Genomic DNA, 17,923 nt, shown 5'->3' on the forward strand with positions numbered 1-17,923 from the left:
CATGCAATAAAAATAGAAATATTTATAAATATAATAAGAAAAGAGGAAGAGAGTATGTACATCAGAACTGTAGTATGTACATAAGAACTGTAGTATATACATATGTTATGTATACGATTGGTGCGGTTGGGTGGTAATATATACATTAACAGTAAGGTACCGTTAATTAGTCCGTTGGACATAAAAAAAAAGTGCAGTGTGCGTTCAGCAGCTTAGTCTATTGTCCTGCAGTGCAGGGGGTGATAGCTTTGACAGCTCTTGGAAAGAAGCTGTCCCTCAGTCTGTTGGTGGTGGTGCGGATATTCCTGTACCGCTTTCCTGATGGAAGCGGTACGAACAGTCTGTGGCCCGGGTGGCTGGGGTCCGTGGCGATGGCTCTTGCTCTCCTCTTGACTCGGTCTCCGTATATAGAGTCCAAGTCAGGGAGGGGGCAGCCCACGATGCCCTGTGCAGTTTTAACCACCCGTGCCAGTTGTTTCCTCTCCTGTGCCGTGCAGCTGCCATACCACACGGTCACACTGAGGCAGAGGATGCTTTCTATTGTCGCTCTGTAGAAGTTCACGAGCAGACGAGAGGAGAGTCCAGCCCGTTTCAGTTTCCTGAGGAAGAAGAGCCTTTGTTGGGCCTTCTTCACCAGGCGGCAGGTGTTCAGGGACCAGGAGAGATCAGATGTGATGTGGAGGCCCAGGAACTTGATGTTGTCCACACGCTCCACCACTTCTCCGTCCATGAGGAGGGGGGCGTGCTCAGTCTTCCTGGACCTCCTGAAGTCCACGATGACCTCCTTGGTCTTTCCTGTGTTCAGCACCAAGTTGTTGGCTGAACACCACTGTGTGAGCTGGTGTACCTCCTGTCTGTAGTGGGTCTCGTTGTTCTCTGAGATGAGGCCCACTACTGTAGTGTCGTCCGCGAACTTCACAACTGTGTTGGTGGGATGGATGGCAGCACAGTCTTGAGTGAACAGGGTGAAGAGGACTGGGCTGAGCACACACCCCTGTGGCGTGCCCGTGCTGAGGACCATAGGGGAGGATGTTTTGTTCCCTATTCTCACCACCTGAGGCCTGTTGGTGAGAAAGTCTCTGATCCATTGGCACAGTGACGCGGGCAGACCCACCGCGTGTAGCTTCAGCACCAGCTTGTCTGGGATGACGGTGTTGAAAGCTGAGCTGAAGTCTACAAACAGCATCCTGGCATAGGTGTCGGGCTGCTGCAGGTGGGTCAGGGCAGTGTGCAGGGTGATGGAGACAGCATCCTCTGTGGACCGATTCCCTCTGTAGGCGAACTGAAGGTTGTCCAGGTCCGAGGGGATGAGGCCTCTGATGTGCCTGAGAAGAATCCGCTCAAAGCACTTCATGATTACAGGGGTCAGAGCAACAGGCCTGTAATCATTCAGGCAGGTGGGGGATGTCTTCTTCGGTACCGGTATGATGGTGGAGGACTTGAGGCACTCAGGAACCATGGACAGCTGCAGGGACAGGTTGAAGATGTCCAGGAACACTCCTGCCAGCTGGTCAGCACAAGTTCTCAGAGTCCGGCCTGACACCTTGTCTGGTCCTGCAGCTTTGCGGGTGTTGATCCTCTTCAGGGTGGATGTCACCTGGTGCTGCTACAGGACGAGGGGCTGGTGCTGCTCCTCCAGCCGGGGTAGGTGTGTAGCTTCTCTGCTGCCTGGTGTATCGAAGCGAGCAAAGAAGCTGTTTAAGGTGTCAGGCAGGGTAGAGTCGTGGCTGGTGAGCTGAGTGTTGGGCTTGTAGTCCGTAATGGTCCTGATGCCTCTCCACATGCTTCGGGGGTTGTTGGTGTTGAAGTGATCTTCAACTTTGTCCTTATACCGGAGCTTGGCCTGTTTGATTCCTTTCTTCAGCTCTGCTCGGGCCCTGCTGTAAGCCAGTCTGTCTCCAGATCTGTAGGCAGTATCGCGGGCTTTTAGCAGGGACCTCACTGTGCTGTCCAGCCATGGTTTCTGGTTAGGAAACACGGTGATGGTCTTGACTGGGAGGACAGCGTCAGTGCAGAACTGAACATAGGCCAGTACAGATGATGTATACTCCTCCAGGTCTGCCTCTTCGCTGAACACAGACCAGTCTGTGTGCTCAAAGCAGTCCTGGAGTGCAGAGGAGGCCTCCTCAGTCCAAACCTGTACTGTCCTGGTGGTCGGCTTTGTTCTGCAGGCCAGAGGCTTGTAGGCCGGTATAAGCTCCACTGAGATGTGGTCCGACATGCCCAGGTGTGGAGCTGCTACAGCCTTGTAAGCAGCAGGGATGTTGCAGTAAACCTGGTCCAGGATGTTGTCGCCTCTGGTGGGAAAGTTGATGTATTTGTAGAATTTGGGAAACACCGCCTTTAGTTCGACGTGGTTAAAGTCTCCCGCCACGATCACAGCCGCCTCCGGGTTATCGTTCATCTGCCCGCTGATGAGGCAGTAGAGCTCCTCTAATGCTAGCTTAGCGTTAGCCCGCGGTGGTATGTAGGCGGCCACAATAACAATGGCGGAGAGTTCTCTGACCAGCTTGAACGGTCGGCATTTCACCGCCAGGTATTCCAGATCAGGAGAGCAGAATGTGCCAACGGTGCGTGTGGCTGTACACCAGGCGTTGTGTACGTACAGCGCCAAACCTCCGCCTCTGCTCTTGCCTGAAGCCGCGGACCTATCCGCCCGGAGCAGAGAGCGCCCCGCGATCTCCACCGCTGCGTCCGGGATGTTATCGTCCAGCCAGGTCTCTGTGACGACGGCAACACAGCTATCCATCCGGCGAGAGATAATTCTCAACCGGACCTCGTCGATCTTGTTGGCGAGAGACCTGGCGTTCGTCAGAAAGAGACTCGGAAGAGACGGTCTGTGAGGGTTAGCTTTTAGCCTAGCACCTATGCCGGCTCGCTTGCCCCTCTTTTGTTTACGGTTCCTCCTCCGTCTCCTAGGCGGCAGTGGGAGGATGGTGGTGGACCCCGGGGTCCGTAGCAGCTCCGGTGGAATAAAGTCCATTTTGGGGGGTGTGTGGAGTCCAAACTGTATCCCAAAGTTCCATAGTTCAGTCCTGCTGTACTGTGTAAGCGCTTCGAGAAAAGTTGTGTGTGGACACGAGTAAAAACAAACAAACAAACATATATATATATATATATATATATATATATATATATATATATATATATATATACACACATATATATATATATATATATATATATATATATATATATATATATATACACATATATATATATATATATATATATATATATATATATACACATATATATATATATATATATATATATATATATATATATATATATATATATACACATATATATATATATATATATACACATATATATATATATATATATATATATATATATATATATATATACATATATATATATATATATATATATATATATATATATATATATATATATATATATATATATATATATATATATATATATATATATCTTTCTTTATATTATGGTCATATGTGAATAGAATTTGTCTACTTATCAAAAGAAAAAGACAGTCTGTAAAACGTAGCAAATTCACTGCTCGCACACTTTTTTCTGAAACTACACAGGTCAATGTATTATCTGACTACCACCTCTTGTGGTACAGTGTGGGATTACAAAAAAGAACAGGGCGGGGCTAGCTGGTTAGCGTGCTTACTTCAGTAAACATCTCTGAAACATAGTACATAGACGTGTTTGACAGTGTGGATCCTGTTATGCAAAAAAATAATAATAATAATAAAAAATCCCTATTAGTGACACATCAACAAAAATATACCTGCACTTCAAAATGATAAGCATTTACATTTCATATGAGCTCATTCAAGCAGGTTTGCGTCATGTTAGTAGTAAAATCGTACATGTTGAGAAAGTCATTTCTCTGTAAAATTCTGCTCATGTATTTGTGTTATTTGAGTTACTCACCACGCTAGTGTTAAGTCAGTGATGGTCTCCACCACTGTGTAGAGGGCAAACACAATCCAGTACATCATCCATCGTACCTACACAAACAGACAGAACAGTGAACAATAGAGCCTACAAGGACCGCATAGTGGTTTTAGCAGACTACACATAGTGACTGATACCAAACAACATTTGAAGTCATTTAGAAAGAGTGTCACCATTCCACAATCTGGTCACCAAAGAGCACTGACAGGTTAATCTTCACACCGTAAAATGCCCCACTCAACATGTATCTTTGTCAGAACCCCTTATACCAAACATCTAAGGCACTTATATCAAGACTGTTTGATTACATTCTGTGTTTACAATAAAAAAAGCACCAATATATAATTGTCAGATTTATGAATACTGAAATCTATCCAGCAGTCTTGTGTCAATTGTGTTTTGATTGAGAAAAGCTGAGAAAACATAAAATATAGTACAGCCAGAAAGAAAATGAACAGAACATGATAAGTGGAGATGAATTGATTCTGAGTTGATCAAACGGATGAATATGATCATTACTGGCAGTACTTAATAACTTTAATAACTGGATTTTAGCCCCTTTAATACTTCTTAAGGCAACAGAGTCAGAGAATTTGGGGCTTACTTGATATTCTCTCTCTTTCCCTCTCAGACCAGTAGTAATGAAGAGCAAACAGAGGTTCAGGATTTTTCCTCTCTTTGCTTTTATGCTTTCTGCTGTCCTCTTTGCTCTCTTGTTCCCTCCATCCCTCTTTAAGGGCTTTCCAGGCTCTTCTGACTGCATTTCCATATCGAAGCCAGCAGTAGACTGTGGCAGGCAGGCAGACAGTCACATGGAAGGCTGAGGTATTAGCCAGACAAGGCCACTGCCACATGACTGAACACACACACTGACACTAGTTAATGAAATGTGTGTGCGAGCGCACGTTCATGCATGTGTGCATGTGTGTGTAGGAACAAGAGTAAAGTCTGCATTTGAAACCAGGAGAACAAGAGAGGTGCAGACTACAAAAACACACATACCCTTTCTCACAAGCACAAACTCACAAAAGTGAATTACAAACATATACACGTCTGCAGTCACTGAACAGAAACACACACACAGACACACATACAATGCACTATCTCTGCTGCCTGTACCATTACTGCCGAACTGGTTAATTGGTGACCTCATAGTGAACTCCCTTTACACTCTGTGTCTGTCTGTCTGTCTGTCTGTCTCTCTCTCTCTCTCTCTCTCTCTCCCTCTCACACAATTTATATGTTTCAATTTACTTCTGCCTCCACTGCTTATGTCTTTCCTCCTGCTTTCATCTTCAACACCCCCCCCCATCTCATCAGTAGGGAGGACATTAAGATGTGACCTCAGCGAAATATACAGCAGCCATTTTGCCTTCCTGAAGCAATAGCAGACATTTACTGGCCCTGTCTATGAAAAACTGCCTTCCATTAAAAGAGAGGGGAGAAAAAAAAACCTGACATCAGCTCTTCACAGCCACTAGGCCAACTGCTAATGCTAAGCTTAGTAGACAGAGCATGAAGACAGAGCTGGGCAGCAGTGGAGACAGACCAATAGCATACCTACACCTACACCCAGTAGGCAATATGAGGGGGGATGCCATCCCCCTTGTTATCAAAATTACCAGAAAGAATCCCCCTTGTTAACCCTTTACCGGTCAAGGAAATATATATGGTCGCTTCCACGGACATCCAAAATGGTGTTGTTATGTGGCCCAGTGAGGTCGGACAACCATGTGACTTCTCTCAGCCAAACAGTGAAGATTACGAAACATCACAGGTAGTGACGTCACGCAATCGGTCCAATCAGCAGCGGCCATGAGTATTTCTAACTTCACTCTTTCACCGGGACATGAAGTCTGCCTTTTTCCCCTACCTACTCTCAGACAGTCGTAACATGAAAACTAACCATAGTAAGCTGATAAAACTACTGTATAATTATAATTAATAATAATGTTTATATAGGTGTTATGGTGAGAATTTTGGCATGAAAAATGGAGAGACCATATTTGATCGTACGCCCTCCTCCTGAAAACTAGTGTAAGTGACAAAATGTCCATTTTAGACATACACCCAATGTGTGTAGTAAGCCATAATAGTTTGTTTTTATTTATTTATTTATTTATTTATTTATTTTTACACATCATGCATTATAATGTAGGACAATAGTACTCAATAGTTTATTGGATGTTGCTACAGGTTTGTATAACATTATACAGTGATGCAATGTGAATTTTATAGATTTACAGAAATCTTAGCTATAAATAGTGAAATATGTGTGATTTTGGTCAGTTTTATCACCTTCTAACAAGACCTTCTGTCTTATGATATTTACGTGGCAAATATTGGTGTTTATTTTAACTGTAATCCTTATTACTTATGCTATTTTTCATTTATTATTTTGTAGTTACAATTTATGTGTCAAAATTATTTGTGTTAAGTTGATCTCCTCTTCACTGTTATTGTTTTCCTTCATAAAATAACTTAACGTGGGCACAACATTGTCTCAAAAGCTCCATTTTCTTCAGCATCTGTCTGCTCGGCTCTTTTATGGAAAGAGGGAGACTGTTGTGCTAGTTGACCTGCCATCAGTGATGATAAGGGCTCTGAGGGGGTAGACAACGATTTGGCAGACCTGGACTCCCCCCCCCCCCCACCCACAACCTGGACACTACAGGCCCGAATGATACTGGCCCCTCTTGATTCAGAAGAAATTAATCTTAAGAAATTAAGTGACATCCCATTCTAAATCCATAGAATTTAATATGATGTTGGTCCACCATTTGCAGCTAAAACAGCTTCAACTCTCCTGGGAAGGCTTTCCACAAGGTTTAGGAGTGTGTTTATGGGAATTTTTGACCATTCTTCCAGAAGCATATTTGTGAGGTCACACACTGATGTTGGAGATGAAGGCCTGGCTCTCAGTCTCCACTCTACTTCATCCCAAAGGTGTTCTATCAGGTTGAGGTAAGGACTCTGTGCAGCAATGGCAGAGGGGCTGGGTGGCAGGGGGTGGCCGTGGCCACCTCACGCTGAATCCTGGCCACCTTATTGGCCACCCTGGCCTGACCCCAACCACCGCATCACAGCTGTCACTAGTTTCTGGTGTGCAGAGCCTTTCCTGCACTGCGACAGCACTACCGGACACTTTAGATGCGCGCACATCCTGTCTTAACCCCCCTCTCTCCCCCAAGGAGAGTGCTACCCTTGGGCGCATGGTGCAGCGGCCAGGGTGAGACCGGCTGCGCTGGGATTTTACAGTCTCTGATAGAGTGGTCAGAAATCGGCTACCCGCCTCCGCAGCTCCGATGGTGTTTCTGCGGAGTGTCATCCTCCGACCCTCGAGCGAGGTTGTGAGTGAGGCGCTTCCAGTTGCTGGAGGCGGGGACCGAGAGGTGTCCGGCGAGGCACAGCGGGTGGTCAGGGGCCGCTGCTTGCCTGAATAGATTCATAGGATTTTCTGAATCAATATTGAATTGGGAAAAAATAGGTTGCAATGCACTGATCGATATTTTTACCCACCTCTACTTTTGGATATGTGCAGGTGATTGTAACATAACATCCAATGTATGCTATCTGATGTGACTGGTGTGTCTGTACCTGCCACAGAGTTAAAATGTGACTGAGCATGAACAGCAGGCTGAACTTTTGACTGAGGGATACTGTTAGGGTTCTTTCTCTGCCAGCTGAAATAGCCTGGTCAGTAGGTTTTGATACAGAGTTCAGAAGTTTCTCTAGGTCATTTTAAGTGGAGAACCAATAATTATCAGTTTTATTCTAAGAGTATTCCAGACCATCAACAAAATATAACAACATATATACAACTATTTTGTGCATATGTACAGTAGCCCTTAAACCTTGTATGCCTACGACTGGAATTAAATCTCAATTTGTGCCTTCTTAGATCCTTATGTTGGCCCATTTTGCTGGCCATTATTCATATGTGTGTATATAGCTTGACCAGGCTATAATAAAAACAGCTGTTTTTCAAATTATGTCTGTGTATTCCTGATACACTGAGAGAATGAGCTCGTAGTGATCACTACAAGCTAAGCTAACATCTGCCAAGTCCTCTCAGCACTGTACGCAGTACAGTTGTATGTATATTGTGGTACATTTGTATAGTGTACGCATCTTTGTTAGTTTACTTGCAGGAATAAGAAAAAAAGTTAGATACACTGAATATTGTTTGAATCTTTTCCACCATTACCTGCATTCCCGATATTGTGGAGGTGTGTGGTTTAGGTGCCTTAAATACCCCTATATTTCCTAGTAAGACACTGCCACCCCAAAATGATCACATAACCATCCTGGCCACCCCACAGAAAATGTCCTGGCTCCGCCATTGCTATGCAGGCCAATCAAGGTCATCCACACCAAACTCTCTCGTCCATGCCTTTATGGACCTTGCTTTGTACACTGGTGCACAGTCATGTTGGAATAGGAAGGGGCCATCCCCAAACTGTTCCTAAAAAGGTGGAAGCATGGAATTGTCCAACATCTCTTAGCATGCTGAAGCATTCAGAGTTCCTTTCACTTGGAACTAAGGGGCCAAGCCCAGGTCCTGAAAAACAACCCCACACCATAATCCCCCCTCCACCAAACTTTACACTTGGCACAATGCAGTCAGACCAGTACCGTTATCCTGGGAACCGCCACACCCAGACTCTTCCATCAGACTGCCAGATGGACAAGCGCGATTCATTACTCCAGAGAACGTCTCCACTGCTTTAGAGTCCAGTGGCGGCGTGCTTTACAACACTGTATCCGACACTTGCCTCAGCATCCGCTGACCCCTCTCTGTCATTTTACGTGGCCTACCACTTTGTGTCTGAGTTGCTGTCGCTCCCCATCACCTCCACTTTGTTATAATACCACTGACAGTTGACTGTGGAATATTTAGGAGCAAGGAAATGTAACAACTGCACTTGTTGCACAGGTGGCATCCTATCACAGTACTACGCTGGAATTCACTGAGTTCCTGAGAGAGACCCATTCTTTTACAAATGTTTGTATAAACAGTCTACATGCCTAGGTGCTTGCTTTTATACACCTGTGGCCATGGAAGTGATTGAAACACCTTATTTCAATTATTTGGATGGGTGAGTGAATACTTTTGGCTATATAATGTATCTTAAAATGGCCCTGCTTGTAATGTACTGTGACAAACATGAGAAAACCCTGAATCAAAAAACTTAGTCCACTGAAAACAATTTAAAGGTTTATTTACTCATTACTTTAATACAGCAAGAATATGACAGTTGTAGTGGGGAGAGAGGCAAGATAACTAGATTAAATGGAATTGTAGAATTAGAATTGTCACAGTTCCCTTTGGAAGGAGTACATAGTTATGTCAGGGCAGGGTGGTGCTCACATTGTCAGATTGTGTTTTCAGCTCTGAATCTACAAACCCCAATTCCGATGAAGTTGGGACATTATGTAAAATGTAAATAAAACATAATGCAATGATTTGCTAATCCTTTTCAACTTATATTCCATTAAATACACTACAAAGACAAGATACTCAATGTTCAAACTGATCAATTCTATTGTTTTTTTGCAGATATTCGCTCATTTTGAAGTTGATGCCTGCAACACGTTCCAAAATAGCTGGAACAGTGGTAACAAAGATTACAAAAGTTGAGGAATTGCTGAAAAAAAACCCTGTTTGGAATATTCCACAGATGAACAGGTTAATTGGAAACAGGTGAGTATCGTGATTGGGTATAAAAGGAACATCCCCGAAAGGCTCAGATTTTCACAAGCAAGGATTGGTTCACCACTTTGTGAACCACTGCGTGGACAAACAGTCTAACAGTTAGGGATATTCCAGTGTAAATTTAATCAATGTTCTAACACACCTTGAAACCAAGTAAGACCCCCCCTTGAGAGATAAAGTTTGCGGACCACTAGCTAACGTAGTTTTAGCATCCTCAGAAATGACCGCATGACAATAATACATTGCAGTAAATGGGTCCAAGTATAAACCGCCATCAAAAAAAAAAAGCCACAAATAGGGTTTGGTGAGCTATGGAGTAGGCAGCAAGCTGGAAGGGCTCTGTCACCATTTGAGATCAATTTGATATTTTCACTATTACTTACTCATTTGTAGCGTGGTGAACCCACTTCGAAAGACTTTCTCCTCAGGTGTTATCTTTAACACTCAATTCATCATGGTTAAAAAAGGTAAAAAAGCTGAAAATGAGAGCAGACAAGATGGCGGTTTAGCCTGAGGACAAAAATTAAGACAACCCACCGGCAGCGTCCTTGGGGGACATACAGAAACTGGGCATGGAGGAGCGGATTAATACAAGCCTGACGGCACAAATTTCAGCAAATCACACCGCCATCGCCAGACATGACCAGACAATCCAAGCTATCCAAACTTGCTAAAGTGAATGAACAACTGCAATCAAAGGTGGATGACCTCGAAAACAGGTCAAGTCAACATTCGTATAACAGGCATACCAGAGGGGACTGAAGGCAACAAACCAACCTCCTTCATTGAATCCCTCCTGGGAGAAATTCTAGGCCCTGATGCTTTCACTCACCCTCCAACCGTGGATAGAGCACACAGGCTGGCCATCCAAAGGAGACAGGACGGCACACCCCGAGCCTTCATAGCCTGCATGCACCACTTTCAAGTGAAGCAACGAATTATGCAGCTTGGAGATTCACATTTATGCAGAGTGTCCAGGAGGAGAGCCACCTACACCCCAGTCAAGGCCGAGTAGAGCAGAGCGGGATATTAGTTCAGCTTACGCTTCCCCACAAAGCTCTGTGTAACCATTGAAGGTTCCCAGTACAATTTCAACATCCCAGCTGAAGCCGCCGCGTTTCTGGAGGAGCGACAACCAGCTGGGTGAGTCCCTCCACAACCACCATGATAAGGGAAGACACCAGACAGTCATTCACACCTGAAAAAGCCGTGGCGCCATTTCTCCTTTTTCTCTCTCATTTTTTAAATTTTATTTCTCCCCTCCTATTTTACCCACATTTAGATGAACAGTATCTGGCAAATACAGACTTATACCATGCACTTTGGACACTATACATATGGCGGGGTGTGAAATATTTAATTTACCCATTAGTATTGCTGTTCTCTGTGTTGAATTTAGTCAGGGGATTGTTTATGGCAGACATGCCAGGGTCACTCCGTTAATGACCTGGCTGCTTTTCCTCTCTCCTTTTTTACATAAATAATACCGGCTGGCCTGTCTGCTAAAACTATACAACTCAGGATACCAGGGTCATTTTATTTAATTACATTTAAAAAATGAAATCTTCATCAACATCATCATTACATCATTATTATTTTTATTTATTAATGTATTTATTTTTTCTCAGGTTGTATCTTTTAATTTTTTCCCTCTCTTTTACATGGACACATTACTGATGTAAACTTTCACCGGAGGAATGAAGGGAAATAGACTTTTATGACAACTACAGAACTCCATTTTCTATTTTTTTTTTCTTTGAGGTGAAACTAATATATGTTCATAGTCCCTCCCTCCCTGTTATTTTCAGCTACAGTGAAGGTTTTAAAGGACAGACTGCCTAATTTACTGAGAACCAGTTACCTTAGTTCACAGCTTTAAAGGTTAATATCCCTTGTTGTTTGTTTATCGGGATTAATCTTGAAAAGTCAGCTATTTTGCCTGCTAACCAAAGATTTTTAAAACATAATCTACAGAATTATTTCAAACACACGTTTATGCCTTGATAATACCTGATGACCTGATCTTTCTAGGCTAACAATACTGCTTTTCATAGTACTACTAAGAAACAGTCTTCTTGTAAGGTTTTAATTAAGAAAAACATCTCTTTTCACTCCCAAGAGGCAATTAGTGACCCCAGCGTTACATTATTGTTGTTGGACAACTCTTTGCCAACCCGGTAATTCTAGGGAACTTGTATGCATCAAACTGCGACAACAGTAATTTTTTCGAAAAACTATTCCTGACGATACCAAAGATTTATAATGGGTACCTCATAATAGGAGGAGACTTTAACCTCGTACTGGACATCACCCTTGATAGGCCATCAACCAACCCCCAGAATCTTACTCGGTCAGCGGGAGTTGTGAGAGACTTTATGGGTCAGTGCGGCCTTTCAGATGTTTGGAGGTTTAATTTTCCCCACGCCAGAGCTTATTCCTTTTTCTTCTAACACATCATACTTACACCCACATAGATTATTTTTTATTTGACAACAGACTGTTACCCAAGGTTAGAATGTGTTCATATACCAGTATTGTGATATCAGAACATGGTGCCATCCTTTTTGACCTGGACCTCTCAAACCGCCCTCCCTCAAATAGGATTTGGAGGCTCGACCCCCTTCTATTATTGGACGAGAAATTTGTAGAATTGATTTCAATCCCAAATTGACTTTTTTCCAGAGACAAATACTTCCCCAGAGATTTCACATGCCACATTATGGGAGACTCTTAAAGTCCATGTAAAGCAGAAATAAATTTGTGTTGAGTTTGTCACACCACAGAAACGCGTGTCATTGACCACTGAGCCAAATTTGAAAGATTAAAAAAATCTCTAAGTGTATAAAATTAGGTCTCAAAATCATGGAAAAACAAGTACTTCTCTTTGCTGTGAAAAGCTGGGGGTGTGTCGGTTAGAGGCGCTGGAACGATACCCATGCGCAGGATGGGAGCCTCCTCCGTATACTTACTTTCCATACTTCTTTCATACAGTTACTTTTCTGATCGTTACTTTATTACCACAAACTCCCCAATGACTCTGTCTGCCCAGTTTTTATCAGTTGTGAGGGATAATACCAGCTGTGGAGCAGCTTTAGTTATTGAATAACTGAATCATGTATACTGCTAAAATGAGAGCTCACACATTGACTCCGTCTGAGCTAGCTGTTCCAGTCACTCTCCCGCTGGCCCGTGTTTTGGATTAACGCGAGGGGCTATGTTAACTGGCAACCGTCAGCCGAATGCGTCTGTGGTCATCGTAGCTACAACAGATGTTGAAAACGGGAAGAGAAGACGTAGCTGTTCTCAGATCTGCCTCTTTGTTCAGGTTTTCTCTGGTCAAAACATACCTGATACGTGTTCGGGCTGCTGTTTGATTAAACGTGCCTGACCCTCAGTCGCTGTATCAAAGTTGCTGGTTGTTACGGAGGATGTTGTAAACACGAAAATGGAGAGTTGCTCTTCCTGTGAATGTGTATCTCTAATACACTATACGTCTCTGAACCAGCCTCATCACTTCCCTTCATTCTAGACATTCTGAAACAATTTAGGAATTTCAGCATACAAATTGAATTTGCAAAACAGTGAAATGTTTTCCTTAAAAGCTGAAACAGATGCACCTCCTTCTAACCCACCCCCCTTTAAAAGGATCCAAAATGGCTTTAAATACTTGGGAATTGAGATTACCCGCACTTTGTCTACTGCTTTCACAAAGAATTTCACTGCTCTCCTTAACAGTCGTAAACATAGGTGGGCCTCTCTACCACTTTCTGGACGTGTTAACCTTATCAAAATGATAGTATTGCTTAAATTTCTATGTCTCTTCCAAAACGTCACAATTTTGATTAAAAAATCTTTCTTTAAAACACTTGATAAAATCGTTATTTCTTTGATATGGGGGAATAAACCCAGTGGTATCAGCAAGCTCCACCTTCAAAGACCAAAACACTCAGGAGTGCCAGCCCTGCCAAATTTCCTTTTTTTATCATTGGGCATGCAACTTTCAGAAATGAATCCACTGGCTTGAAGTTAAACCAATAACAGGAAGGGAAGACTGGGTGCAATTAGAACTTTAATAATGCCGATATCACTTAGGCTCAGTGATTTACACAGCCTTGCCCCTTGTCTGTAATAATTTGACTTCAAATACAATAGTTAACCATTCTATAAAAATTTGGGCTCAATTTAGAAAACATTTTGGAATACAAGGTCCTTCTATCCTCTCCTCTCTTAAGCTGATTCACATGTTTATGTGATGTAGGTTGATGTAGGTTCCTGTACAGACCCTACATTTACCCAATGGTTTGATAAAGGGATCAAATCCATTTGTAACTTAGAAGTACATAGAAGACACATTTGCATCTTTCTCACAACTATCCCAGGCCTACAATTCACCTAAAAACCATTTCTTCTGTTACTTATAGGTTAGAAGCTTTGTACAAAAGACGTTCCACTCATTTCCAGATAAGCCCACAAAATCACATATAGACTGTATTCTAGAACTGAAATCAGACAGTAGAGGACTGATTGCCCAGATCTATGACCTCATTCAGAAACACTCCACTCCACAATCCACTGAAAACTTAAGGAAGGCCTGGGATTCTGACCTTGGAGTAGTTTTCAGAGAATATCAGTGGAAGTCCGTCTTGGATCTGATACATACATCATCTACGTCTGCTAAACACGGCCTGATTCAACTGAAAGTCATACACAGAGTTCACTTTACTAAGGCTAGGTTGGCAAAGATCTATCCGAACCTTGACCCACTATGCCCCCGATGTAGAGGCCAACCTGCAGACTTAATACACATGTTTAAGCCTTTCTACCTTTTGGACAAGTATTTTTAAAGCGTTTCCGACCCGATCTGTGCCCTCTTTGGTGTAACATCTGAGGAATCTCGAGCTATCCTACCAACTAAAGCTTATGTGGTCATAGCTTTATAAGTTACTGTTACATTATGTTGTTAAGAAATGTTTTAAATTTGACAATGTAGTGTGGTACATTGCGAACAAAGGTCAGATATTATATTGCACTAAAGTCTAGCTGAAAAATGGCATTGCAACCTGTGATTTTAAACCAACATAAGAGAACTAGTGGCGATAAAGGCAACTGCTGTACTGCCTCATGTTGCCTTTGTCTTGTAACTTGAACACCTTCAAAGACTGCAGTCTAGTCTTGTACGTTGTGCAATTAGAAAATAAAATGAAGATATATAAAATATTTTCTAATCTCAAAATCAGTGAAAAGCTTATAAAAGGTGAGTTTCGTAGTTGTATTTTTTACAATAATCAGCTAGGCCTGGGCCTGTCTACACACTTTGCTCAGGTGAGGCCCATTCTTTACCAAAGCTAACTCATAATCCATAATCCTATTATAAGATACTGATGCTGCTTGATGCTATTTGATGGGACCTGTGTGCTTATGGAATAGGGTGGACAAAATCATAGACACATACTATGTCCACTAAGAATACCAACCAAGCTTTTCTTAGCTGGTGGACAAAAAGGTTGATTCCCTTCCCTGATTGGGGCAGAAGATAAAATAATGCTACAGTGATAACATTCCACTATTGCTCACCAAGTAGATTACAGAGGGCCAAGTGGTGTTTACATTAGTTAAGCTTTAAAGCTGGACAACCTGGTTATTTTTCTGATTATTCCACCCACTCCTTCCTTGCTTTCAGGGTTGTTAAGAACAATTACAAGGTCATTTACCTCTACCAATGCAACTGCTTTGCAACAAAGAAGTGGATCTGAGAATCAGAACCAGAAGCAGTCTGTGAGGAAGAAAAAGAGAACGAGAAACCAAGTGACAAAAAGCTCAAGTCAGAGTAACAACTTACTGCGTCTGAACCTGTGAGCTGGTGTGTTAAAGCTGTGTGTGAATGTGTTACTAACTCAGTGGACTGGGTTTTCACCATCGCTGACATTAGCAACATCACCCACTCCACCAAGAAAACACATCCAAGCATGTATAGGCATGTATAGCTTCCCAACAAAACCCGGGTTCAATAGAAAACAGCGCTGAGACACAACACCAGTTCTGCTACAATGATTGGCAATCAATAAAACACCCAATGCCTACAGACTGTTACTAGGTGCCATTTTTCACAAAGTAGAATCTCTGCTGAATTCCGTCAAAATGGTCGTCAAGCAAATAGAGGGATATGAGATTCTGCAGTAAATAATTGATGAAAATCATTAAATGTATGGAGAAAATTACTGATTTTAGTCTTTCCCTCTACCACTGAGAAATGACCAATGGGGGACATCATGGTGAAATGCACATACAGAGGCACACACTTGACTTGGAAACCCCACCAGACACAGATAGAAATCAAACAAAGGACACACTGATTGTGAAATTCTGGACTGATGCCAATACTGATGATTAAAATAGAAGTAGCACATACTGATGTTTTTGTGTTGTTTCATTTAATCTTTTAACTGTCAATTTTTCCCCTTTAGTGCCAAGCAAACACATTTATCTTCATAATGAAAAATAACTGAAAGTTTTTAAATCATTCAGCCATTCATTACACTAACTATGACGGAGTACAAATTCAATCATACAAATTCATGAAACAACCTTAAATGTAAAAGACTGCAACTGACAGTGAATTTCTTCTAATTTGCCTAAAGGCCAATAGCAGTCAAGAAGGCAGATATCGGTCTATACCAGGGGTACTCAAATACAAATCTTAAAGGGCCATAAAGATTTTTTTCAGTGACTCAAAGGTCCATATATTGAGGTCGGTCAGGCCACATGCAATAATACTGTAATTTCCAAAACAAAAAAAAATGTCATTCAAAACAACAACAAAAATACAAACTAAAATAAAATGTTATTTCCATTTTGACAAAAAAAAATACACAGTTGAATATTTCCTTTTTGTTTGCCTTCAAACATTGTGTCCATCACTTCAGTTATGCATTATTATTTCTGCATCTGAGAATAGCTTCTTGTGCTTAAAATCCACACCACTCTAAGTGAGTACTCTCTGTTGCTTTTTGTTGTTGTGTCATAGATGTGACATGAATCCTGTTTGCAGCTTGATATGACAATTTCAGTGCATTTATTTTTGTTTTATTTACCTCTGAATTTTGAGGAAATGTCTATTCAAAATTCCTATGCTTTGTCTCATAATGCCGTTTCAAATTGGAAATCTTCATCACAGCTATAGTCTCCGAGCAAATTAAGCACATGGGTCTTGTGCTGGTTGGAGGGAGAATGAATGCACAATTTTCAGTCCATTCTTCTTTGAATTGCTGATATTCCCTGTCCACTTCTTGTTTAGCAGTGCACTTGGAACACGCCATTTTCATGCAATCTAGGCTCCTACAGCTGTCAAAATATCAATATGCAAACTGCTCCCAAAAAAAAGTGAAAGTTAAAAATTGCACTCGCAGTAGCGTGTGACCCAGCACCACGTTGGTATACACGTGCTGACCCAATCAAAACACATAGTAAAGGCATAACAGTTTGGGGGCTACAAATAGGAGGCTGACGGGCCCCTATTTAGGACAACTGGTCTATACTGATGAAAATTCAGAATGCTGGTAACTTTGGATAGTTGCCTCACACTCTCAAATCCTTTACATACACATGTAACTTAAGTATAAATTGGAGTTAGTTTCCATGTGTGTGCCGTAATGCTGTCATGCTGAGTAATGCTCATGAACTTACATATTCCTTGACATTTTTGGTCTTGACAGCTTTATATGAGTAGTATGCAGGATACAGAGTCCCAAACACCAGCCTGCAGGGAGAGAAACACACAACATGAAGCTTACCATTTCTATTACAATCACATTCTTTTTAAACTTTAAACTAAAATTTAAACTATTTGTATAGCATTATTAAAAACATTGTTTACAAAGTGCATTGACAAAACAAAGCAGGAATACAATTTACAAAGGACGCTAAAAATAATTTGCATGAAATTGTTGACGTAACAGAGGTAACGATACAAATTAATTTAGTAGGTGAAATACACATGATAAATAACCACAATTAGCCATTTACTACTATTCATTTCAAATTTCAATTCAAACATGGAAAAACAAACACACCGCTGAAATGTTCAGCATCCTGACAAGAGATATATTTCTTGTTCAATTTGGTTGTCTAGTTCATTTGTATCTGAACACAAAGTGGCTGATACAGTCAACATCCTATGAGGAACTACTGAGAGCTACAGTGGTGTTTTAAGTATGAATACCAGCAAGTGCAATGACTGTTAATTTTAAAATAACAGGT

The 17,923-nt window shown here is 41.9% G+C and overlaps 1 protein-coding gene across 1 annotated transcript in view; it reads right to left on the minus strand.

Moving 5' to 3' along the window:
• The window catches only part of reep3b (receptor accessory protein 3b), a 77,193-nt gene that overhangs the window by 31,538 nt on the left and 27,732 nt on the right, over nucleotides 1–17,923 (minus strand). Inside the window, exons 2-3 of the mRNA XM_037081101.1 lie at nucleotides 17,351–17,423; nucleotides 3,928–4,004 (exon numbers count right to left, since the gene is read on the minus strand). Of these exons, the coding sequence (XP_036936996.1) occupies nucleotides 3,928–4,004; nucleotides 17,351–17,423 (150 nt within the window). The remainder of the gene's footprint in view (nucleotides 1–3,927; nucleotides 4,005–17,350; nucleotides 17,424–17,923) is intronic.

Source organism: Acanthopagrus latus, chromosome 20, assembly GCF_904848185.1.
Source record: "Acanthopagrus latus isolate v.2019 chromosome 20, fAcaLat1.1, whole genome shotgun sequence".
In the NCBI taxonomy this organism is placed as follows: domain Eukaryota; kingdom Metazoa; phylum Chordata; class Actinopteri; order Spariformes; family Sparidae; genus Acanthopagrus; species Acanthopagrus latus.